This window comes from Gadus macrocephalus, chromosome 18 (assembly GCF_031168955.1).
Source record: "Gadus macrocephalus chromosome 18, ASM3116895v1".
In the NCBI taxonomy this organism is placed as follows: Eukaryota; Metazoa; Chordata; class Actinopteri; order Gadiformes; family Gadidae; genus Gadus; species Gadus macrocephalus.
In genome coordinates, this window is record NC_082399.1 from 16710172 (window position 1) to 16736277 (window position 26106).

General features: G+C 43.1%; 1 protein-coding gene across 1 annotated transcript in view; it reads right to left on the reverse strand.

Annotated features, from left to right (window-relative positions):
* The window catches only part of LOC132446660 (ryanodine receptor 2-like), a 177430-nt gene that overhangs the window by 16088 nt on the left and 135236 nt on the right, over positions 1-26106 (reverse strand). The window contains exons 79-103 of the mRNA XM_060037073.1: positions 25924-26058; positions 21950-22062; positions 21721-21817; positions 21398-21504; positions 20898-20949; positions 20715-20765; positions 20026-20125; positions 19101-19180; positions 18711-18787; positions 16304-16377; positions 13388-13405; positions 9504-9584; positions 8862-8950; positions 7925-8053; positions 7305-7409; positions 6117-6198; positions 5587-5745; positions 5184-5338; positions 4342-4557; positions 3763-4035; positions 3353-3559; positions 2947-3246; positions 2636-2703; positions 2152-2299; positions 292-378 (exon numbers count right to left, since the gene is read on the reverse strand). Of these exons, the coding sequence (XP_059893056.1) occupies positions 292-378; positions 2152-2299; positions 2636-2703; positions 2947-3246; positions 3353-3559; positions 3763-4035; positions 4342-4557; positions 5184-5338; positions 5587-5745; positions 6117-6198; positions 7305-7409; positions 7925-8053; positions 8862-8950; positions 9504-9584; positions 13388-13405; positions 16304-16377; positions 18711-18787; positions 19101-19180; positions 20026-20125; positions 20715-20765; positions 20898-20949; positions 21398-21504; positions 21721-21817; positions 21950-22062; positions 25924-26058 (3003 nt within the window). The remainder of the gene's footprint in view (positions 1-291; positions 379-2151; positions 2300-2635; positions 2704-2946; positions 3247-3352; positions 3560-3762; positions 4036-4341; positions 4558-5183; positions 5339-5586; positions 5746-6116; positions 6199-7304; positions 7410-7924; positions 8054-8861; positions 8951-9503; positions 9585-13387; positions 13406-16303; positions 16378-18710; positions 18788-19100; positions 19181-20025; positions 20126-20714; positions 20766-20897; positions 20950-21397; positions 21505-21720; positions 21818-21949; positions 22063-25923; positions 26059-26106) is intronic.

Consider the following 26106-nt stretch of genomic DNA (forward strand, 5'->3'; position numbering starts at 1 on the left):
GAACATCTCAAAGGGCTACTGCTGTTGTTTATCTTCCGGGCAATGCATCCTCACACTAAACACTGTAGTATTAGAAATGTATTCCATATATTTGACATGGTCATTATGCAAATCCCATTTTGGTAATGGGGGCTTCAGATTAGCCAGGAGACAGGGCTACGATGGTTTGATCACCCTGACCATTAACACCTATCTGGGCATGGATTTCCTCAAATACAACAAATAAAATATGTGTAATAATGGATCAGCTGAACTATGGATAGTGAGAATGGACCAAAGGGAAGCCGGTACCTTGTAGAAGAGGAGGATGAAATTGATGGCAAAGGCCACAAACAGAGCCAGCATCCGCATGTTGTAGAAATTCCTGGCAAAGTAGTTCTGAATGGGAGAGCCACAAGGAGAACAGGACATTACAGAACAGCCCTAGTTCTGAAGGGGAGAGCCACAACGAGGACAGGACACTAAAGAACAGCGCTAGTTCTGAAGGGGAGAGACACAAGGACAGGGCATTACATGGTTGGGACGGAGGGATTATACTTTGGATGTTTCTAATGTACCATTTAAAAGCCGGGCCTATGTTTTGAAAGGCCTGAGGTGTCTTTGGGAGGCATAGTCAAGTTGGGTCCCTGGTTTGTTCTTTTAATTGGGCTTTATTGTTTTTGTTGACTATTTATTATAACGACTCATTTTCCAACACGATCACTTCTACGACCCAAAGCACATGGCTGTGTCGACACAAGACCATGTTTGGCTAACTGTGCTGTGCGTACATTAAGGCAGACCTGTGGTAACTTTTGGGATGGTGACCACCCCTCATCCCTTCTGCTCAGTAACATGAAGCAGTAAGACATGACGCAGATTACCTCATGTTTAATGTGTTCACACCTCATCCCTTTGGCTCAGTAACGTGAAGCAGTTACACAGCAGATTACCTCACGGTTAATGTGTTCACAGCCTTTGTAAAAGGATCACCAGGACTGAGTATCAATGTGTTAGATACAATTCGTAATAGATTATTAGATACATGATTCATCAGATCCTTAGAACATGAGCAACACTGTGTTGATTTGAGTTTGGATTCTTTTAATCCATTTCTATTTTTGTTTGGTTTGGACTCAGATTGATCTTTATGTTATACTGTTTTAATATTCTATTGTATTTAGTTTACGTATGATATTTTTTTGCATTCATATTCTTTAAAGTTCAGTTCCTGGTTGGAAATCCTTAAAACGCACTCGTTAAGCGTTTATTCATTTATTTTATCATCGTATAGATTACTTTCTTTTGTCATCAAAGTTGTGTTTGATCAAATAAAACCACCACAATTGGATAATCCAGTGTCTGGGCACCATTTTGCAACGAAACATTCTGTTTACACTCAATAAGTGTTCTGATTGTAATAGCTGAGACGGTTTCAGAGGAAATCTGTAAATTGCCTTCAATCAGAACACAGGTTCTTCATCGCTATCTGGCGGCCATATGGTGCATGCTGAACTTCCAATAGAGGGGGCAAGTGTCAAAATTATACAATGGGTTTTCAAGATATCGACCCGTTTGTGTCTCAAAAAGTTTATATCGTCAATTTTGCATTGACTTGCATTCGATTTATGTTTTTATTTGGAGATATTACCTAAATCGACTTAAAACATCTCTATCTTTGCTCTACTTTACTTACATCAAATATTGACTCAGGTACTCATCAGATGTTGTGCTGTTGCCCAATTGTACTATAGGGCTACCAACTGATAATGCACTAGATGTATTCACTCTAAAGCATGACATTTATTTCAGGCGGAAATTAAATCTTCCCCATTTGCTGTGTCCTCTAACCAGTAGTACAAACATTGAAGTCTTTGGAGATATACTCTATAGCACCGAAATATGGTCCTGCATTTCCGTTTCTTCGTTTTCAGTTTTTGTGCAAGATCAGTTGCATTTTGTGTTTGAGATTCTATCCGTTTTTTTGTTTTCAGTTTTGGGTATCTACAATCAGATAGTGGTCTGCAGCTACGTGTAAGGGATTTTGTAACCCTTTATTTTAAAACAATCTTTGTATGTCCAATTGTGCAATCTCATCCAATAATGTTTGGCCATCTTGTGCATATTTTTGCAACATAATGAATAATAAGATCAATGAAAATCGCGTCCTACCAACAGTTTCCTCTGGTAGGCGATGATCTTCTTCCAGAAGACGGACTCCTGCAGGTCTGGTTCCTCAGACTTGAAGATGTAATTCTGTCGGATCTTCTGTTTAGCCATCGCCTCTTTTTTCGCTTTGTCTTTGTCTTCGTTCTCAGGCCTTAAGCCACAAGGACATGTAGTGCAGAAGCTTAGATCAGATGAACATGGATGGACTGAGACTAGAGCTAAAGATGGATACACATACTGCGCGCCTTGTTTCTCTTGAAGGACAGTAGGGAGATAAAGTAAAAAGCTCCCCCATCTCTAGGTAGCTTTCGAAAGCAGAGCAACGCAATTCCCATTGAGCATTATTCAAAGAGTATCTGTGAATATCGAATGAAATGAATTGCAGTCTTAGCTTTTACTCATTTGAAGCAATTGCACTTAATTGTGCTTGAAAAAGTGCAAGCACAATTAAGAAACAGTTCTTTTGGTTTTGGCTCATTTGACATACCCTGTTTTCTTGGACTCGTGGCTGGTCTCTGCTGTTCCTTCGCTGTCCTCCAAGCCTGAACTCTTTATCTAGAAGAGATGTGATTTTATTGATGCTTATAGATTAAAACCATGTCCATCATAGAGATCATGCAGAGACAGACACGCTACATGCAATATGGGAATGATGAATACATGACTAAGGTTGTGAGCGAGAGATGGTTAGAATGAGAAAATAACTGAGAGAGCCAGCCGTCACTAAATGAACGGTATAAGAACAGGTGGCGACTGGCGAGTACACAGCCAACGTAAAGCGCCAGCTGACGACCCCACCTGGTGCCTCTGTCTGAGCTCCGGGGAGGGGATTGCGGCGGGGGGAGGGGAGATCAGCAGGTGGGTCAGGCTTGCGTTGGGGTCGTGGGGCGTGAGCTTGTACTGGCCCCCCTCCCTTCTCAGGTCCAGGCCGAAGATGTCCGACAGAACCTCGGTTTCGCCGGTGTTGATGGCCAGGTCTGCCAGCTCATCCTCGGGGTGGAAGGCGCGGTCTGAGGACTTCTTCTCTGGCTCCGCCCCCTCCCCACGCACCCCCTCATCCTGGCTGAGGTCAGGCAGGCTGCCCAGCAGCTCCGACACCTGGAGGAGCACATTCAGGTCAGACACGGACAAGAAGGTCCAGTTTGTTGAATACAACACGCAGGGTCTGTACACAACACAAAGACAAGGAGACGGTACAACGTGCCTTCATGGCGCTGCCGCCGTTCAGAAGGCTGCCTCCCATCAGGCTCTTGTATGTGATCCTGCAGAAGCCCCTGGCCACGCTGAAGACCACGTACAGGACCCGGAGCAGCGTGGACCAGTAGAAAGAGGCCAGCGTGGTCACCAGGTCCCTGACAGTCATCTTCTTCAACCTCTTCACCTGCTTCTTCACGCTCTTCATCGACAGCACCTGACAACAAGCAGGGGAACATTAATCTGGTGACACATAAAGGGTGCTGTGGATATTACCGGAGTGCAGTTCTTGTGAGAAATGCCACGGCCATTCATGAGTGAAACGCTTTGTGGGGATGAGAGTTCTGGTTCTGGTTGTGGTGTGGATTATAACGGCTCATCTCATGACGCATCACGGCCGTCGTCCCCATCGGTCCTTGCCTTCATGACGATCACCACGTTGTAGCGCAGCGCGAGCAGCGCCGTCCGCAGGGTGGCCACGGAGAAGAAGCCCGTCTCGGGGCCCGCCTCCTCGGGCCGCTCCTGCTCGCTCTCCTCCTTCACCGCCGAGCGCTCGCCCGCATCCGACATCTGCGCAGCTAGCTGCATCTCGAAGATGGTGTCCTCGCAGAAGTTGACGAATAGCTCCATCTTCTCCTTCTCGCCGCCCTCGTTCACCACGTCAAAGATGAACTGCCGCTTCGACTCTTTCACCTGGCGGGGGGGAGGAGCAGCAGGGGGTGAGGCACATGCCAAAGAACTAGGGCGGAGACGCAAACAGTACATGCTGGTTGCTTACATGCTACCAAAGGAAGAGATTAGTCTGGTCTGACTGCGCCTCTCTTCTATTATTTATGGTAGCCATTTACCTGTTGCTAGGGAGTGCTGTATGAATCTGACTTTGTGTGTGCCGTGAGTTTCCCTCCGTTGTGGCGATTATGTGTTGTTATGCTGTGGAGAGCTTGAAATAAATGGACTAGACAAGTTGTATTACAACAATTACTTGAGTTGAACACTGACCTGGGGCTTCTCCCACTGCGTCCGGCTGGACTCGCTGATCTCGAAGTAAACCCGTTCAATGCGCTTGGCGCTCCCCATGATCTCGATCCTCCCCAGGTAGGGCTGGAAGTAGTCCAGCACGCTCTCCGCCAGCGCTAGGAAGGTCTGCAGCCGTGTGTCGTGGGGCATGTGCTCAGACAGGTTGGTCAGCAGAACTGCCACGTTGAAGCCAATGTCCTGAAGGAAGACATTTGAGATGGATCGATGGACGGACTGCACCTCAAGCCCAGTTCTGATAGGAGATTTGTGACGAGACGAAACAGAGAACGTGGAGGCGGTGTGACCTGGACGGCTGCAGAGCGTACCGCCGTTGATTGGCATCTCAGGAGATTGACCTCAATACGCAGTGCGCTAATAGAACCTAATGCCGTACCTCCCAGCTACTTAAACATGGCCGATAATTGACCACAACATGACAAGATAACAAAAGTAAGCAACAGTGCCTAGTTATGGGAATTATAGCCGTGTAACAAGCAGAAATATCACTGTAATATTTTGTTTCCAACCAGTTTCAATAAGCCTCTTTCCAGGTAAAATACAGTCCCTGGAGTGTTTTACTTTCCCAGCTGCTAGCATTGCGCAAGTAGCCACATAGGGCTTCCTACCGCTTCTCGCTGCGTCGATTTCAAAGGCCCAGTTTCAGAACTTTATCTTGTGATTTGTTTCAAGCAGCCATCAGTTGCAAGCAGTCTTGTCAAAAATATCTGATCTGAGCTGGGATTTAGAAAGGAATGGGGAATGTACTAGCTATAGAACGTCACAACATATGCGGCCAACCCCGAGCAATATCCTCCTGAAGGTACCTTGGCCGGCTCGTGGAAGCGCTCCACAAACTCCTCATAGTCCAGCAGTTCGTTTTCGTCCGTCTCTGCACAGGAGAGGAGGAACTCCGTTTCCGACTGGGTGTAGTGCTTGTGGCTTTCCATGGCTTTATGGAAGTCCCTCTTGGAGATCACGCCTGCAGATCAACATATAAACGTCTAGCTTTCCAGCCACCAATCGGCAGGGTCCACTGCCTCAGTCAGATGATAATCATTTAGAATCACGGTACCAACAATGACCTAACTTCGGTCTGGATGTGGGTAAATTTGAGACCATTTATCAAATGTTTCGTGTTTGTTTAGCCTAGTCTAGATCCTGCATGTTCTAACTCCTGCGTAGTCTAAATCCTGCCCAGCCTAGACCCAGGTAGGACCAGCTACTTGCCTTTGCCATCCAGATCGTACTCCTTGAAGGCGTCCGAGGAGGTCAGGTCTTTGAGTTTGAGGAACATGTCGAAGAACTTGAGGATCATCTCCACGTTGTTGGAAGATTCCACCAGCATGTCCACCATCTGCTTGCCAATGGTGCCGTTCACCACGTTACCTAAAGGGTGGTGTCGGAGAACACATGACAGGATTGAGATCCAGGAGAAGTATGAAGCCAGGTTATAGAGAGGGAGTGCTGACGGTGGGGGCCCTAAGGTTCGAAACAAGGAGCTCCAGGTTCCACAAGCGCCACCGAGGTTAATTCAACCATTGTTACAAAGAGGAGAGTATATGATGATATAAGATAGAATCACAAAGTGTAGTCATAGTGGTGAAAATCACCCTCACAATAAACATTTTGAACACTAGCATGAGTTCACTGCTTTCACTTTTCACATTTTCTGATGTGGTCTGTGGAGCACATGTAATGGAATGTTGACATGACACAAGTTTATTCAGACCTTAATTCCAGATTATCTTCAGACCTACCCTCAAGCATAGAGAGCAGCATGACCACCATGTCCTTCTGGAGGTCCATCAGCTCCTTCAGTAACTCTATCTGACTGGAGTCCTGCAAGGAGACAGTAACAGGTTGTGCCCTCGGTTGGCCGGACATATCAAAACCGATCAGACAATCGTACAAATGTCTCATAGGGAGGGGAAGTAAAAACCTGCCCCATTAAGTGGTAACTTTATGACGGAGAATGAGCATTGAATTTCCCATTGACCATTTGTAGAAACAAATACTACTTTAATTCTAATATGAACTATGCCATTGGCTACCTTTTTCAGATAGATAAAAACATAAGCCTAGAAGAACTGCCATCAAAAGATGGGGTTTAGGTAAAGGTTCAACGTGTGTTTAAAAATGTTGTTGAAATCAACGGTAGTTATAACCTTTTAACGATAAATAGGAATGGGACTTTCAGTTTGCAGTACAGCCTATAATACACATTTCTTAAAACATCTCTACGGGAAAAGCGATGCATTTCACCCCGGTTTGAAGGCAACCACCATGGGGAGCAGTTTCACTCTCGTGCACTTCCTGCGCCATGTCTATAAACTTTGAGACTTGTGTGCAGTAGTAATTTTCAAACAGGACTATTTAGCTTTTGCTATCCCTAAATATGTAACATATTTATTAAGGGATGTGCTGTTTGTCCTAGTGGGCCCGACGGGAGCCATTTAACCTAAATACGGCCTTGAAAGACTTTATTTGAAACTACTTAAATCTGCAGTAGGTAAGATTTAGGAGCTATTATTTATTAGCAATGGCGCAGCAATCCATCAACCCTGAGTGAGTGAAATGCTCAGATTCAAACTAACTGTGCCTCGTTATGAGACAATTTCCACCTCTCTGGGTTAAATTCCACTAGTAAAGACCAATCTCTTCCATCTTCTTCATCATTGTCCATCACCTCTGTCAATCACAGGTGCATGAAATGAATCACATCTCAATGAGGGAGGAGCAGAGGGAGGGAGAGAACAGAGAGGTAGGGCCTTTTTTCTTTTTCTTTCATTCTTCTATTTTCCGCTCTCTCTCTTTCCAACTCTATACTCTTACCTCCGGCCCCTATAACCAGCGTGAATGTCCCCTGGGGCTGACATGTCGGCTCTTTTCACAGACTGAGCTTGTGCATGGTAACATGACTCTCTGCACCTCGCACCCAAACCCACCTGAGACAGTTTCATCTGCATATGGGCGAAGACGTGCAGGAAGCCCACAACCGCGTCCCACAGACGGCTGTGGGCCAGACTCTGCTGGTTCCCTGTGCACGGGCCCTGGAGGGAGACACGTCAACATGAACACGCACGTCAGACGTCTTTCAGCCAATAGAATGAAGGAGGAGCCTTCAGGAAGGCAGAACATGTGGCAGAAATTGGTGCCTCACCTGGTAGCATCCATCTTGGATCTAAATGCTTGCTGGGGGGCTGGCGTTTGGCATGCTTACATGCTTTTGGCTTAACACTGTTTGCATATTGATTGAATAAGACTTTGCTATTTTTTAAAAAGCCTTGCAAAATCTCTAGTAATGAGTTCTTGAGTATAAAAACATTTCTTAACTAACAACATTTTCTTCCACGTTATATTGTAGGTTAAAACGATTACGTAAAGAGGCTTTGGTTTTAACCCCTTTCTTATAGTCACCTTGCCCCATAATAACTCAATAAGGCACCTATATGGCAAGCTTGTATTCCTATAGAGCATCAAAGTGCCTCCCAACAGATTTAATTAGAATCTAAAGCATTGGATCAGGTTCAGAGCTGCTCTCCTGATCCCAGGGGAGTGAGCTCACCTGGATGTACTCAGTCAGCGTGTTGAACACCTGCTTGGCCACGTTGATGGCCTTGGAGAAGTTCCTCTGTCCCTGCTCGTCGATCACCTCCTTCCCGGAGTAGTACCAGTAGAAGTCACTGATGGACTCCTAAAGCCGCATGAGGAGGATGAGGGCCAGGACAGAAGATGAGGGTTGGACACTTCAATGCTATGCCGAACTCACACAACAGGATCTTTACATCTTTCAAAATGGTGGAGAAATGGTAGAGTAGAGTGAGGACTGGAGCGAGGACATTAGAAGGGACGGGAGTTTTTCATGTTGTTCGGTTCCAAAATCTTGCTCTGTTCCGCTCTTTGCTGCTCCCTCACTTTACAACTCTGGGATCTGACCTGAAGCACCTTTAAAGCTGGGGTAGGTAGTTTTAGAGAGACCACCAGAGTAAGATGGATCCTCAATCTATGTAACCACACCCCTCCCCTCAGGCCTCCCTCCTAAGCCACTCCCCCATAGCTTGCTAGCTTAGCAATAGGTCTGCTCAGTGTGGTGTTGGAAGACTAGCGTAAACTACTGGACAGTTTAGTAGAGGCCTTTGGCAGACTTACTTACGTTAGGAGGAAGTCCCCAGTAGTCAAGCACCAGGGGGCGGGAATGACCCGTACTCTAAGGAGGAAGTAGTATCAGGGGGCGGGACTGACCTGTACTCTGAGGAGGAAGTGAAGCACCAGGGGGCGGGACTGACCTACTCTGAGGAGGAAGTGAAGCACCAGGGGGCGGGACATACCTGTACTCTGATGAGGAAGTGAAGCACCAGGGGGCGGGACTGACCTACTCTGAGGAGGAAGTGAAGCACCAGGGGGCGGGACTGACCTGTACCCTGAGGAGGAAGTGAAGCAACAGGGGGCACGACTGACCTGTACTGTGATGAGGAAGTGAAGCACCAGGGGGCGGGACTGACCTGTACTCTGAGGAGGTAGTCCACAGTAGAGATAATTATATTGACGGTTGTGTTGTTCCCTGTCTGGGTTCGAAGGTAGTTCTGGAAATCTGACAAACACAAGGTGTATATTCTGTGTAAATTTAAAAACGAATGCATACTAAAAACAGATGAATCAACACTATACAAATGAGTGTGTATTCTTCAAATTACAATCAGAACATCCAAAATGTATGAATACAAGTTCTGAAATATATTAAGCTGAATTGGTTTCTACACACATTATTTAAGGAGAATTTAACTAATCTCTGCTGTTCTGTTATCGGAACATAATGTACCAGGGTGGCTAAGGGTAATTATTTTGTTTATATCACAGTTGATTAGATATTAATTACTTTCATATACTATTATACAATAATTATAGCATTCATTTGAAATATTCTTCTGCAATGCTTTGTTATGTCTTCGACCAACATCTGGTAAACAGTTTGAGTTGATGATTGTAGTCAAGGTTGGATTTAAAGTGAACTTTTACAGTTCAGTCTTTTTCCTATTTTTGTTATTTTGGGTGTACAAAATAATGCACACGCATGAAACTTGAGTGAGCCGAGAATCAAGTGATCCCCCATGCTGTGGTATCAAAGGGGCCGGTCAGCCAGTTACCAGAGTTGTGTCCTTCACAGAGGAGCTGCAGGAAGCGGAACAGGTCACAGGTGAACTCGTCGTCCTGCATCACCTTTTCACCTGGCCGCAGATAAAAGGACCAGCACATACACACAGACACACACACACACACACACACACACACACACACACACACACACACACACACACACACACACACACACACACACACACACACAGAGACAGGCACAAACACACAGGCACACACACGCACGAACACACAGAGACAGGCACAAACACACAGGCACACACACACACACACACACACTCACACACAAACAAAGGCATATACACACACAGGCACACACACAGGCACATACAAACACACACATCAATTTTTCCAAAACATACATTTACCAAAATTGTGTAGACATTTATCCACATTCAACATTCAAACCCAAGGTACACATATAAAAAAAAAAGGAAGAATAGCAAAAAGGAAAGCAGAGAGAAAAGACGATTGACAGACAAGGAGAGATAAAAAGAAAAAAGAAAGACTACGTTAAAAAGAGAAGTGCATTTTACGAACGAAGCAACACCAACAACTTGAGAATGATAATAAGGGTAGTGTGTATCGCTGACATAAAACACCAAAACAAACAATATAGAAGATGCAAAACCTCTGCCTTTCAATCTTCCTGGGATGAGATCAACCACAGCACACAGACACAAAACATACCTTTTCCAACCAAAAGTCAAATGTATCAATACGGCGGCGTTATGGCATAGGATTTGTGAAACACCATGCTCAGACCATTTTGGGCAGTTTTTCTCCAATGTATCAATTATGGTTTAACCAGGTGTCAATGATGCAGTTAATCATTAGTCAAGCTGGTGAGGAAACACACTGAAACCATGTTGTCATGGAAACCGGCGGGCGGGAATAGGCAAGTGGACACAGAAGCAACCACAAAACAGGGCAGTAAACTGGATACAACCGGACGCAGCTGGGGAAAAATTACAGTTGGAAAAAAAGTCTGAAAGCGACTTTATTTCTGAGCAAAATGTATATCAAGGAATTCTATATCTATAATAATTTTTAATATGATAATTAAATAATTTGAAAGTCTTTTTGTTATTTTTTTTTTATTATTAGTCTTTTTAATATTAAATAGTAAAAAGACTTTTGGAGTCTTGCCTAAATTAAGAAAAAATAAATAAACATTCTATATTGTATCAAAGTCGCAATGTGAAACTTATAAACAACTTCAACTTTTGTTGATTTACGTAGGCGTATCGGTTGTTGATGCTTATCAATAGTGATTTTAATACAGTTATCAATAAGGGATACTCCCAAAACCCTCTCACTCAGCCACCCAGCCAGACGAGAGTGGACAGAACAGCCAATCAGAGTGGAAAGAACAGTTCTTTGTTTCTTGTATTCTGAAAGTCTCCCGTCTCTAACTTTATCGAATTACAAATAAATTAAAACAGTTTGAGGCTTATTACTTACAATGGTTAACCAGATGATGATATGTTATATTAGAGATTTATATTTGTACGATTATTATTGTTAGAATAACTACACTAGTATTACTACCATTATTACTATAAACTACACATAATTTACACTTATTTTAGAACCAGTCAAAACCTCCTCTGGTCTATCCGCACAAAGAATAACTTGAAACAATTTAATACGATGAGATGAGATCCATTGAGATCCGATTTTTTGTGATAAATTATGAGAAATAGTGAAGAAAAACAACCAGTAATTACATCCCACAGTGCAAGTAAGCACTGGCTTGTAGTTGAGATGAATGATCAATACCTCTGACACACAGCTATAATTACAAGTTTATGAAGGTAGTTTACCGCTACGGACGCAATAAGAGGACAGTATTGAGAAACTTAATATTTACCTCTGCCATGTCCTACAACATGTACAGTAACCATGGTGACTATGACAAGAGTCCTGATTGTGATTGGTAAAACTGATTAATAAGTAGGCTAGAGCCATCAACAATCGGCCTTGGTGCGAAATAAATAAATGTGTATTTTTTGCAAAAAAAAGATTGCGTTGTATGCCTTCTGATTTATTATTATTTTGTTGACTCAACAAGCAATAAGGGTCAATGTAAAATGACCTTTCGAAAGAACTCCTTAAACGTGAATATTTTAACGGAATAACACAAAACAATAACACAGTACATTAAAATATTAAGCACATTATGAATTGCATAATTAAGGCGTCATAAAGGCAAGGGCAAAATCATTATAGACTTTTCCAGTGAACCAACGCTCAGTTGGGATGCATTGATGTATGACCCACAGCCGGTCACAGCTGGATCAAAGAGCCTTGTCGCGAAGCAGAGACACAATGCAGAGCTTCACAGAGCTGCCTGCTTTTATAATCCTGCACAATGTACACAAGGGGGCAGCCAAGTGTTTCCCACCTCAAATGTCCATGAATGGCCAAGCACCATGAGGCTCTGCTCTGTGGTACATGGCCACCCTCACGTCACGGAAGGTGTTTGGTGCATCGCAATCACTGAAGATAACGTGTTGGGATTTCGCCTGGGGCATCAACTAAAAACAACATGCATGTTCCCTGCTTGACCAATCAACGGTGAGCTGATGCAAACCTCCGCAGAGAAGGGCCCCTCGTTCTTGACCTCTGTGTGCCTCAGTCTCCAAGCCCGTGAGCAGTGGCCTTAAACACAGAATCAGACCTCGGTTTGTGGGCAGTATGGAGAAAACTAGTGAGCCAGCAGGGCATTTTGTATGCTCGTACCTTGTTTGGCGATGATTTAGTTTCTTGAAAGTGGTTGTTTGGGGAATACTACACTGCCCCCTAGTGAACATATGTATGTTGGTAGACATGTTACAAGCTTCCGTATACGAATACACTAACTGATGCAGAAACATGTTTAAGGCTCAGAAGAATTAGAGAAAGCATCGTCTACACCCCCTCCCCTCCCTTCTCCCACGGAGGAGCAGCGGACCACAATGATTTCAGAGAGAGAGAGAGAGAGAGAGAGAGAGAGAGAGAGAGAGGGAGAGAGAGACAGAGACAGAGACAGAGACAGAGACAGAGACAGAGGCAGAGAGTGAGAGAGAGAGCGAGCGAGAGCGAGAGAGAGAGCGAGAGAAAGAGAGCGAGAGAGAGAGCGAGAGAAAGAGAGCGAGAGAGAGAGCGAGAGAAAGAGAGTGAGCGAGAGAGAGAGAGAGAGCGAGAGAGAGAGAAAAAGGGAAAAGCTAACACATTTAACACATGGCGAGCTGTTTAATGTATTACATAGTAATAAATGTAATGTATAACATAGTAATACATTTAATGCATTACATAGTTATACATTTAATGTATTACATAGTAAAAGATTAAACTGTATTCTAATCAATATTACCGTGTGTGGATCATCAGAAGCTCGATGCAATTTTTACACAAAATGAATATTCATAAATAATATATAAGGATACACACTAAAATCCCCTATGGCTTGTCCACCGTTGATGAAACAGAATCCTGTGCACATTCTGTGATGCATGTCTTTGTGTTGAGTGGATTTGAGTGGACAGGATAAGTTAAAATAAGTTGTCCTTTCTGGTTTCTCATCAAATGCTCCCCCTGAGATGAAAATGGTCCGTATATATAAAGGTTGATAGTTGGGTAACAATGGCACACGACACATTTTGGCACAAGAGAACAAAATTGTGCGAAAGGGTGAAGAAAAAAAGACAGAAGAACAGGACTATGACATAAATATGGACAGGTCAGCTACACCCTGGGAAAAAAAGCAACCAATACAATGGGGTGGGACGCCATCAGATGTGGAGCACAAAGCAAGATATAGACCATGTTGAGAGGAGCTGGACAGAACTGACACCACAGACAACGACCAAATGGCAGAGGGCATAATTACCACGCTCAGAGGTGATGGCTGAGGAGGGGGAGACAGAAAACAGCAAAAAGGCAAAGAAAGGGAACAGAAGAAAAGCCAGTAGTCAAATAGAGATTTAAAAACCTCCCAACGGATTAAAAAAATAAAAAAATAATCGTACAAATCAACTGGTAATAAAAATAATTGATATAAAAACTGGTAGCACTTTATAACAAATTCCCTTAGCAAGCCAGATGATGATGGATCAACATTATTAACTTATTTTTTATCATTACACCATAAGCTGCGAAAACTTATTTAGTATCCACGAATGATTTGACAAATCATAAATGATCATACAAATTGACAAGCAAAACCCAGATATTGTAGTTTCATCTGCTAGCATAAGAAAATGTTTAATAAACATTGTTTTTACTACCTATTGTCACAAATCTTGATTGATTATGAACTAACAATATGAATAAACTAAACATAAAGATATTACCTATGAGGCTTGAAATCAATATATATATGGTTAATGGATTTAATAATTTAGGTACTTAGCTGTTTTTCATGTGCTTGTGTATAGAGCTAGTGCCTCTGTTCTCTAGAGATGGGAGTCACAGTAACTCAGGATAACTATGACAATACGATAGGATGACTGCAGCAACGATGATATCCTGATGCTTTATTCAATACACGACAATCATCTACGTTACATCAGAATATCTTTGTGACTAGAAGAAGTGTCAACTGGTTTTATGTAAACCTGGAGACATTTCAGGGTTTATTCTGCTATCAACAAGCAAAACAAACGTGTTTTATGAAAACCTTGGATATCAGAAATCGTGATCTAAAGTTGTGCTAGAAGGTAATATGTGATGGATAAGGAAGAGTGAAGAATACAGTGCTGAGTGAACGGATTTTGGGTCTGTTTAGTGGCTTATTATTGAAAATCGGTTGTATGGAATGTATGGGTTATGCAAATTCAAAATAATACATCTTGGGAGGTTATTCTATTTTAGTCCGATTATTTTTTGAACAGGCTAGAAGGGAAGAAAAGTGTACATAAACCAATGTAGGTATTCCTGGAAGATCACAAACATTCATTTTGGTGAAGTCTTTTCAGAATGTGTTAAGCTTTCGATACTCAAAAACTAGGGGTTATCTAAGATAATAATTCCCATAGTGCTGGCACAAATCTGTATTATTAAGTCCAGTTTGGGGTTACTTATGTTGAGGAAGGCCTATTGTTTTTGCGGGTATTTGGGGTCTGAAAAAGTTTGACAAACAAATATATAGATATTTCTATATAGGGTCAATCATAATACAAAACTATGGCAATGGCCCACACAGAAAATAAACAAAAACTGGTCGTACATAGTAAGAGTAAACCTGAATCATAGACGTAAATCAAGTAATCATTTGATTCCTCTTGAGTCGATTCCAAGATGGGTGGTTTGGTAATGCCAGGGAAGTGCCAGAAGATGAGGAAGGATGGCTCACTGGCTTAATTCTAATACAGTTGACAAATAGGCGTAGGTCAAAGTCACATCATAGTTTCAGCTGCACCACATGGATGTGGCAATCATCATGGAGGGCAAATGACCAAAATGGCTTGCGTTCGCCCAGCTTATCATATATTATCAGTTTATCATCTTCTGTATGATAACCACTGGCTGGCACATTGTTGTTACTGCAGGGGAATATTTCATTTTCGCTACCAACTTGTTAAATATTTTCTACAATGATACCTTTACATAATGATGACATAGTGTGATATATGAATGGTCTTGGCAATATCCCGTAAAGAAAACAGAGATGGATATGACCCAGACGTAATCAAGAGTGGTCTATCCTATACACCATTAGAAGGTGTGTATTCTGCAAACTATTTAATTAGGCTTTATAGACGGAAGGAAAGGACGATGTAGTACTTCACGTAAGCCTGACTTCAGACAACTCCAAATCTGGATGTTTTAGGACTAGGATTACCTCGGTTCAATCAACCAGTATGTTTCCAATAGTCAGTCGATGCACTTATCTGTCCATTCTGAATCCTGTTTTTGTATTTACTTACAACCCTAATGTATCCAAACACAATAAACCCATAGCCAATAAGAAGAACACAAACAAAGTTTCTCAGAAGCAACAAGGTGGTCAAATCCTGTGAGCTAAAACAAAGACCCTTGTTACGCGGCTGTCTGGACTCTGTTCAACTGAAGCTGGTTGTGAGATCGCCATGCAAACAGTGAGGTTAACTCCATCTAAACAGGCGGGAACCAGCTCCAGACGTGACAACATTCAGTCTAGATGGACTCGTCAGCCTGAACCGTGAAGGTGCATTTAGTATGGGGATTCATTCAGACACAGGCTGAGGTGATTGTGAGCGAGCTTTGGGCTCCTGCATCACATTACCTTTTTAAATCAAGACACAATCATAGATAATATCAAACCAAAAGTTGTTTAAAACCATCAAGACCAAAAACTGGATCAGACAATGCACAGACTAGGGGGTACATTTATAAATGAATGTATAGTGGTAAGCCCCCAGCTCCCTTCCCTAACCCTCCAGACCGTAAGGTGCACCGTTGAGCCTGTCTAGGCCGTGATGTAGACGGTCCCTGTGATGCTTAGTGCAGACAATACTAGTAGGTAGGCTTTAAAGATGCAGGAACAATCATGAGGTGAAGACCTTAGATGATTAATGTTTATGAAGAAAATGCTCAAACAGACATTTGGCATGGTTGAAAGAAGTGAATCATCATTTGATAGTGACTATCCCATTGAATGGATTGTGTCATTTTATCTATAGAATTAACTTTTGTGCAAATATATATATAATTCTGGCAATCACAAACACTGCAATGATTCCAAGTTGATTTAAGCCATATGGACAGCCATGTTAAAAAATGACGACTTCATGAGCTGAATACACCGGACTGTGCTGTAGCCTACCTGATCCTTCCTCTGTCACCATGCCCAGTCCCTCTGCCTTGTTCTGCCTCTCGAACGCATTCAGATCCAGAACACTGAAACAAACCACAAAGTCTGAGCATCTCACTCTCTGTTTACATGTTTACCTGAAAAGTTGCTGACACAAAAACAAACAGCCATCAAGGGAAGAAAAGCTACAATCCTGTTGTGATGTAACTGGCATTCCTTTTCAATAAGCCACCATTGTGAATACACAGCAAATCTTTATAAAGTAAATCAAAGTGTGTTCCCCTCACATGAGGCCTAAAGAATTGTTTTGTTTGGTTCCGGTTTCCGACCGACCCTGTCAATTTATGTGCGACCCAAATTATTTTATGAGCTTTTTTTTTTTTATGCAAACTATAATCACGTTTTGGTACAGCACCTCTTCATTCTGTACAAGGATGAGCGAATTTTCTCGTTTTTAAATGAAAACAACCTACCTATCATTCGCTGCCGCTGGAAAAAATAAAATAAAAAAATAAAATAAATTCCCTACCTACCCATGACCTCAACTGACAACCAACAGGAACCAAACTTTTTTTTTTTTTTAGGCCTGAACAGTTTTTTTGGCACATTTTGGGCAAATCATCACTTTCATGTTTTGTGTGGTCGGATAGGGCCTGAAACAATATAATTTATGCTTGATTTGATCAGAGGAAGATCCATTGGGAAAAAGTGGGGATTGATTAGGTGTAATTTAGTAGAAAATGATCAGTCTCTGATACTGATTATTATAGATTTAACGAGATTGCGAACTAGAAAGAAAAAATTCATTAGAAAATTAGAATTTAGTGTTTTTAGCGAGGAACTTCAACATCCCAACGAAGGGACAATTGCACAAAGTTTGTGTGGATGCTTAGAACTCCGTCTGGGCAACAGTGGATTGTTGATTGTCACGGCTAAGAGAAGGTTAAGCTTCTCTTAGAAGCTTATATGTTAAAGTATAACGCTACAGTGTGTGGCACTTTTCATATGCAATATCCCTCTTTATAATGCTCATAAATGACGGTACTAGATAAAAAAATAAACCTAAAAAGTGGTGTGGGACGTAGCCATGGGGATAAAACGTACCCTCAGTACAACTTAGAACCAGATTTAATGGGGTGACATTTTTGCACCCAAGGCTGGAAAACACTATATGGATCTGCCCACGCATCTCTAGAACAAAAGTCAATGCTCTTCTGCCTCTCTCTAAAGGAACTTGCCTTGCAAAGAAACAAAGGGCATCTCAACTGGTACCATGGAACAGGCTCGTGTCCACTTTGAAGCCTTTGGCATTGGTAGGATACGCTATTTAGACTTGTACTAAATATTGACAAAACCAAATTGATCTGCTTTACAAGAAGTAAGAAAACATCTGATATGGATGACAACCAGATTGTTATTCTAAACAACAAAGTGATCGAGAGAGTGGCAACCTACAAATACCTGGGCTTTTTTCTAGAAGAAAATCTCTCTTTCAAACATCACACTGAGTGTCTTACTAAAAAGCTAAGAATGAAACTGGGTTTCTTGCATAGAAATAAATGTTGTTTTTCTTTTGGTGCCAGGAAGAAAATTGTCCAAGCCGTTCTTTTATCTGTTATTGACTATGGTGATATTTTATATATGCATGCAAATTCATCATCTCTGAAAATGCTAGATTCTGTGTACCATGCAGCATTACGGTTTGTCTCAAACTCTGGCTTCTGAACGCACCATTGTAAATTGTATGAGAAAGTTGGTCTGTCTTCCTTATACACCCGTAGGATGGAACGCTGGTATATGTTTCTTTATAAGGCAATTCTGCACGATCTGCCTCCATATTTGTGTTCTCTAATGGTTCCTAGAACAAACAGTGCGCGTATCACTCGGTCTAGCAGTTTGATTATGTATGACGTTCCTCGGACTCGCACTACGTTTGGTGAAAGTGCCTTTAAATCTTTTGCCCCCTCATCATGGTGTAAGCTACAGGAACACCTTAAACTGGAATCCCTAATCACCATGAACAATTACAAAAGCAGGATCAAGGACTATTTAACCACAAACTGTACATGCCCGGTTACTGAACACTGACTTACTGCCAATGAGATTGATGCTTTGTGACTTTTTAGTGGTAGTGGCAACGGGTAGTAGTTGGGGGGGCACTGGGCAGTACACATAAAAGTCCTGTTTCTCATTCTCTTTTTCAGATTCACTCTTCTTCCGTTTCTTTCAGCCAGTGATGCATGTATAATGCAGACCAACAGGGGATTATAATTCTGATTCCTGTAGTTCTTCAGCATTCTTTGATGGACGAGAGTCAATGAGAGTCAATATGTTTCATACTGAGGATTAAGGGCTCCTTCAGTTTTACGTTTAGACACTAGGTCATGTGTTTGCTGCGGTCAATCGGTGAACAGCGTACCTGCAGGACTGCATGAGGCCGGCCAGACCCTGGAAGAATCCCACGTCCTTTTTGTCTCTCAGATAGTCAAGCATTTTCTGTCAAGAGAGTAAGGGAACAAAACAAGAAATAGCCTGGTCAGAAAGGAACATTTTCTCTTTTATCATACATCACCTGAGCCTAATACTAAGAACATGACAAGAACCACATCAAGGACAGGGAGAATAAATATGGGTTGTTCAATTTAGAATTTGACAAAGGAATATCTGAAACTTGCAGTGTGTGAGTCCCTCCCTATCGCCACTTGCTCTGATCTCCCTCCCTCTCTCTTGCCAATACACACACGTTTAGAGCCGCCCATTCCAGCGTTTCATTGGGAGAAGAGAAGGTCTGGGAACAAGCTTCAGGTACCTGCTGCACGGTGGAGTTCCCCCCGTTGAGGACCGCTATCCCCAGCTTCAGAGTGGACGCCACCATCGGGCCCATCTCACCTAGGATCAGACAGACATGAGGCTACTGTATTGATGCCTGATGTGAAATCTGTCTGCTACAGCAGAAAGTACTGGACAGGAGTAGACATTGCAAAGAGATAAACATCGGTTTGAAATACAAAAATGCAAAAATAGATGAGCTACTTCTAAAGCCCAAGCACATGGGATGGGTCATGTCAGGACATGGTCCAGGACCTCATTGGGTTGTGTTGGTTGTTGATGGCTGTTTTAGGCTGCCTCACCTTGCCCAACTGATTTGCCTCACCCAGCAACCCTGTTGCTGGGTGAGGCTGCACACATTCGTTCATATGGCAATCAATTCACACAGGATAAATCAGCCACCCCCACACAATGCAATAAACTCTCCAACATAGCACTGGCATCGTGCTAAGCTCTTAGCACAGCAGCCAGCATTAGCGGCGGGGCTAGAGATCCAATGCATAATGCCTCCATTCATTGCCTTTAGCATAAATTGAAGAAACTGGCATTCAAACCCAGCATTTAATTTTGCCAGCCTAACATTTAAAGATTTGGGCAGATATCATTCAGATATCGCTGAATTGCAACACATTTCAATAACAAGTTGCATTAATGTCCAGATGGATATTGGATATTGCTCTTGCGGAATTATACTCGATAAGCTAATTTGACATGCCAGATGTAATCCCAGAGCCCCTACTGACATGGCTTCACATATCCAATTGATACTAGATGATGGCTGCATATACACCTGGAGTTGTATGTGTTTTGGTTTAAGCCGAATCTTATCCGAATGGCCTAAACCCATGAAGGCCAGGTGTGAAGGTGCCTGAAGCTCATCACAGCATCGCCAGGTTGGAGCAGACCTTTGCTGGCGCTGATGGTCTGCAGAACCATCTCAGCCGCTCCCCGGTCGTGGAGACGAGCCTGCTGGTAGAGCAGCTTCTGTTTCTCCATCTCCTTCTCCTGTTGTTGGGAGAGCCATCATGATGGAGACAGTGTTCTCACAACAACTCATTTCATCTCATTAAAAGTCACACCAACAGATCTGTTGCACAACCATTTCTAGGGGACTACCAGTTAAATCCACATTGACAGTGCTATGAAGTGGCATAACTGAATGTGATTGTGAGTGAATGTAGACATTGCAATTTGAATCCCTCTTCAAATTTAAAATGTTTGGGAGACAGCGATGGAAAGAGATGCTTTCTGCTTCAGGCTGGAATGTTTGTAGGAGATGCAGACAACGGTTCATCCGTATGTCAAGATAAGCTAGCGCTAAGCTCTCATCCAGACTCTATAGCTTGCAGAAGCGTCAAGTCAGCTGCTTAACTCAGCCATTGCCGGTCGTCAGCCAATATGAGGCAAGAGGACATCTTCTGCAAATGTTTGAACGTATGAATGTAATCCTTCAATGCCATAATTTCAATGATAACAATGAAATGCTAAATGTAAAAATGTAACTGAAATCTTGTGAAACACACCCCACATTTCAGTGCAAATGTATATCAAGTTGCTAAAAGAAAATAATGTTTAACGGGAACAGACACCGTACCTCAAAGCTTTTCACTTCGTCTCCGTCCTCCTCCACCTCATCGTGACAGCTCTGAGGGCGGAGAAGGAGCAGGGAATGAGGTCGGCCATGAAAGGGGCTCCCAGTAAAGCTACGTTAACATTCATCAATACAAGAAATAGCAAATAATAACAAGTCATTTGGGGGAATTTAACTTGGCCTTACCTTGGCCATTATGTCGGCGTAGGCCATGTAGAGATTGTCTTCATCTAGTTTGCTGCAATAGAAATGAAACAAACTGTTTGGTTCAAGGTCTTTCATGGTAACGTACTTGCTTACATCTCAATTTCTACCCTTGTCCAAACTACAATTTCTACTCTATTAGGGTGGGTTCTCCAAGCCAATGCTTGTTTGTTCATATCCCACTTCCATCTCTCAAGCCCAGTCCAGATTTACGATGAGAGCTAATCGATTCCGGATGCTGCAGAGAACCTTGCAGCAGTGTGAACTGGTCATCTGTCTCCAGAAATTAACATTGTCCCAGAATGTAGTTTTACAAAGTATTGACGTATCTAACGGCATTGTTTGCAAGCAGTCGTCCGTTGCTAGTTGTCTATTTGCAAATCTTGTATCTGAACTGAGCTCTTCTGTCTGTCACCTGCTGCTCACCTAGAGCAGGGTAACATTTCTCTGTGAGAGCGGTTCGCTCATGAAGAGCGGCGTACCATTTCTCAGTGAGAGCGGTTCGGCTGAACAGCTGAATGAGTTGATGCAGCGGGTCAATGTGCTTCAGACTGTCTTCCTCTTCGGCTGGCTCGTCCTCGCCAGATTTCTGTACAGTCATGCACAGACAAAACATAGATAAATACAGGAAGACGCTTCAAATAGGAACATTAACTATCGATGCTTTGACCCTGAAACTGAATCATCTCCTAATTTATATGGCTAAATGCTAACTAGTGAAAACATATGCTTTTTTATAAATTCCCAGGGCAATGTAATTCAACTTTGTTGGGGACATATTGTGGCGTTTTGAGGAGACACTTACAGCCAGGTCCTCTATGAGCTTATCTTCAAAGTAGTGGTCTTCTGCCTCGATCCAGGACTTCTCGTAGCCTTGAAGAAACAGGTTGACAGCTCTGTGTCTGAGGAGGACGAAAGGGGAGAGAAAGAGGCCTTTATATCTTCCCAGCTTCCATCAAATTGTATACGTATTGTCACAAAAATATAAATATGACAGGAAAGGCGCTGTATAAATGCAGTTCTTATGTGAATACCTGGGCAGGTTGTACAGGGGAGCCATCCTGAAGCACGCCACAACGGCCCTCTTCCTCTGCTTGGACAGCAGCTTGTGCCACACAGCCTTCTTACTGCGCTGGGGGTGCTCCACCTGCAGGACAGGGACAGGTGAACCACCGTGTTAACATGAGAGTATCGGGAGTCCAGGCTCTGTGAGGCTGTTCTGTGGGGTAGACCATTTCTCTGAAATCAAAGTATGTCAGGTTGTGGCAAAGTGCACATTTGGCAAAGCAGGGAGTTGAACAGGTCTTAAAGGAATACTTTTACCTGGAGACTATTTTCAGATTTTTTAGATTTGTCCATTATTGAGCGAGAACGCAGTAGCCTTAATCAGCAAAACGGACAGAAAACACAGAGAATTACTGGTGTGTCTTTCCCTTCGCTTGACCTGGTTGGGTTGTTATTGTGTCCTGCCAAGTCTCACTCAATGAGAGTTGAGTTGTGTTGTTTCAGGAACGGTTGAAACATGAGTCAGAGCTGGAGAGTGTTGAGTTTGTTGTGTTGGACTACGGAAAGCCTAATTAAGTGTTATGTAAAAGATTCAGGTGAGGGAGATTTAAGACTGTAATGAATTGGGATATATACTGCAAGAACGCAACACGTCTTTTTGGGGCAGACTTGATTTGACACAGTAACAAACAGACCGTGATCAGGCAAAAGGTAAAGGAATGAGCTTTATTTCTCTGGAAGGATCCAAATCGGTGAAAAGTTTTCCTTACGATTGTTCCAAATAATCTGTTAACCCGTCTGGCATACCATCATATCAGGAGATATCTTTCACTTGGATAAATGGTAAAATAATATGCAGGACGGAGTCTATGCTCTGTTTTATATATCAGACTTTGTCCTAAAGGGTTAGGCCAGTGGTTCCCAAACTTTTTCTGTAGGGCCCCCCTTTTGTAGATTAAAAAAATGTCAAGCGGCAGCAGCTGTGAGACTGCCACTCTAATCTCATTTTCAATGTCCAGCTTGGACCTGTATTTTGTCTTAATCGAGGCAACTGCAGAAAAACCTATCTCACACAAGTAAGATGTGGCCAAAGGAAGGAGTGTGGCCAGAGCTCTCCTGCCTAGCAGTGGGTAGTCCTTTTCCACTCCAATCCAAAATGCAGCCAATGTCTTGGACTTAAACTGTTCCTCTTCTGTAGTGCTAAAGTCAGCAGCTGGTGTCGCACTGAAGGGGTCTCTGATCCATTCATATTTTGCAGGATCCTGCACTGGGAAATACCTCTTGAAATGCTTTTTTGTAGGGCAGACATATGAGTTTTCATACATGGGATCAATGTGTTTCGAAGCTTGTTGACTTCGATGAATGATTCCAGGTTCTCAAATGACTCAATATTCCCCTCTTTCACCCGCTGCTCCCACATCTCTAGTTTTCTTGTGAATGATGTGATTTTATCTGCCAGTTGTGGAAGGTGTGTGCTGCTGCCCTGCATCTGCAGATTTAGTTCATTACCATCTTCCTCCAAGAAGATTCTGATGTCATCCCGCAGTTCAAACACCCTGGATAAAACCGTGACAGCCATCGGGACTCACTGTGAAACAAAACAGCTGTGTAGGCGGATCCCATTACCTCGCACAGCGCGGAAAAAATCTGGGATTTGACGGGTCTTGTTTTAATGTAGTTCACAGTGGCAATGATGTCATTACATCATTCAGCTCGGGACCCAATTGTTTGGACGCTAGCGCCTCTCGGTGTATCATACAGTGTGTCCACTGCACATTGGGGGAGACGCGCTTGATTTTTCCCTGTCATTGCCTGAGCCCCATCTGTGCAGATCCCCACACAGTCCTCCCATTTCAGATCAGCATCTATCAAGTAAGTGTCGATGATTTTGAACAACTCGTCTGCAGTTGCTCTGGTAGAAAAGCAAATCCTCCCTCAAATCTTTGCCATCAATGAATCTGACGTATGCTATTAATAAACAGTCTTTGTTACTGTCAGCAGCTTCATCCATCTGCAGAGCAAAACGTTTGGCTCGTATTTTGTCATTAAGCTGCTCCTCTATGTCTTTTGACATGTCATAAATGCGCCTCGCGATAGTGTTGTCTGACAGTGGAATAGCCTTTAGTTTGCTGGCTGTTGCTTCAACAATCATAGTTGAAACCATATGAATAGCGGCAGGTAGTATTAATTCCTCTGCTATTGTGTGCGGCTTTTTACACTGAGCAACTCGGTACGCAACTTTGTAGGAGGTGAGTTGAGCATTTACAGGCACAGAAGCTTCTTTAGTAAAGCAACTCTGTTGTAAACGACAGTTGAGTAGTTATTTTTGGAAGAAACCAATGGGCTTATCTTTGTGTTCGGGATGTGAAGTCTCCAAGTGGCGTCTTAACTTGTTCGGCCTCATACTGTAAGAAGCTAATATTTTGAGACACACAACACACTGCGGTCCTTCTTCATTATCCACCGTTGTACTGGTGAAACCGAGGGCAAGATATGCCTCATCATATTTTCTTGTCTTTGTTTTGGTAGTTGAGGCATTTGGTGTGGATTCATCTTCTGCTTTACGTTTACCTGGCAGTACTTTCACAAACTTTTCCAGGATTTGCTAGCTAGCAGTAAAGAAAATATGAACCTATAATTTATACTTAGCCTCGCACGAGACGTCCCACCTCGCGCCGCGCCCCCCCCTGTCATAACTCTGGGCCCCCCGTAGGGGACACTCCCCCCAATTTTAAAACCACTGGGTTAGGTTACCCTACCAGGTAACCCTAACACCAGGTAACCCTAACACCCGGTAACCCTAACGCCAGGTAACCCTAACGCCAGGTAACCCTAACGCCAGGTAACCCTAACGCCAGGTAACCCTAACGCCAGGTAACCCTAACGCCAGGTAACCCTAATACCAGGTAACCCTAACACCAGGTAACCCTAACAGGTAACCCTAACAGGTAACCCGAACACCAGGTAACCCTAACGTCAGGTAACCCTAACAACAGGTAACACTTCCTAACAGGTAAACCTAACAGGTAACCCTAACACCAGGTAACGCTAACACCAGGTAACCTTAGGTAACCTTAACACCAGGTAACCCTAACAGGTAACCCTAACAGCTAAACTTAATGCCAGGTAACCCTAACATGCAACCCTAGCAGGTAACCCTAACAGATAACCTTAACTATAGGTAACCCTAACATGTAACCGTAACAGGTAACCCTAACATGTGTCCTTAACGACAGGTAACCCTAACATGTAACCGTAACAGGTAACCCTAACATGTGTCCTTAACGACAGGTAACCCTAACATGTAACCGTAACAGGTAACCCTAACATGTGTCCTTAACGACAGGTAACCCTAACAGGTAACCCTAACAGGTAACCCTAACATGTACCCTTAACGACAGGTAACCCTAACAGGTAACCCTAACAGGTAAACCCCTCAATGACAGGTAACCGTAACAGGTAACCCTAAAATGTAACCATAACAGGTAACCCTAACACCAGGTAACTCTTACACCAGGTAACTTAACAGGTAACCCTTACAGGTAACCCTAACACCAGGTAACTTAACAGGTAAGCCTAACAGGTAACCCTTACAGGTAACCTTAACACCAGGCAACTTAACAGGTAACCCTAACAGGGAACCCATACAGGTAACCCTCACACCACGTAACCCTAACACCAGGTAACCCTAACATGCAACCCTAACAGGTAACCTTACCTACAGGTAACCCTAACAGGTAACCCTGACATGTAACACTAACAGGTAACCCTAACAGGTAACCTTAACTACAGGTAACCCTAACAGATAACCCTGACATATAACCCTAACAGGTAACCCTAACAGGTAACCTTAACGACAGGTAACCCTAACAGGTAACCTTAACGCCAGGTAACCCATTTCCTATTACCTGCACACATGTTTCTTCATCAAACGAAAGGATAGAATGCGCATGATAATCTAACCTTAAAACGGTTAAATGTGGGAAAAGATGTGTGTACAGACCTGGTCTAAGTGGAAGAGGACATGAGCGATATCTAGCACCCTCTCCACAGTCTTCTCCGGATCAGAGGTCTCCTCGTTGCGGTTGGGAAGGTCTCGGTACAGGGCCATCTGCCATCGAATCGCTGGGTCTTCCAACTGCGAAACAAACAGAAGATGTCTAGAGGTCTGAGTGCAATGCAGTGA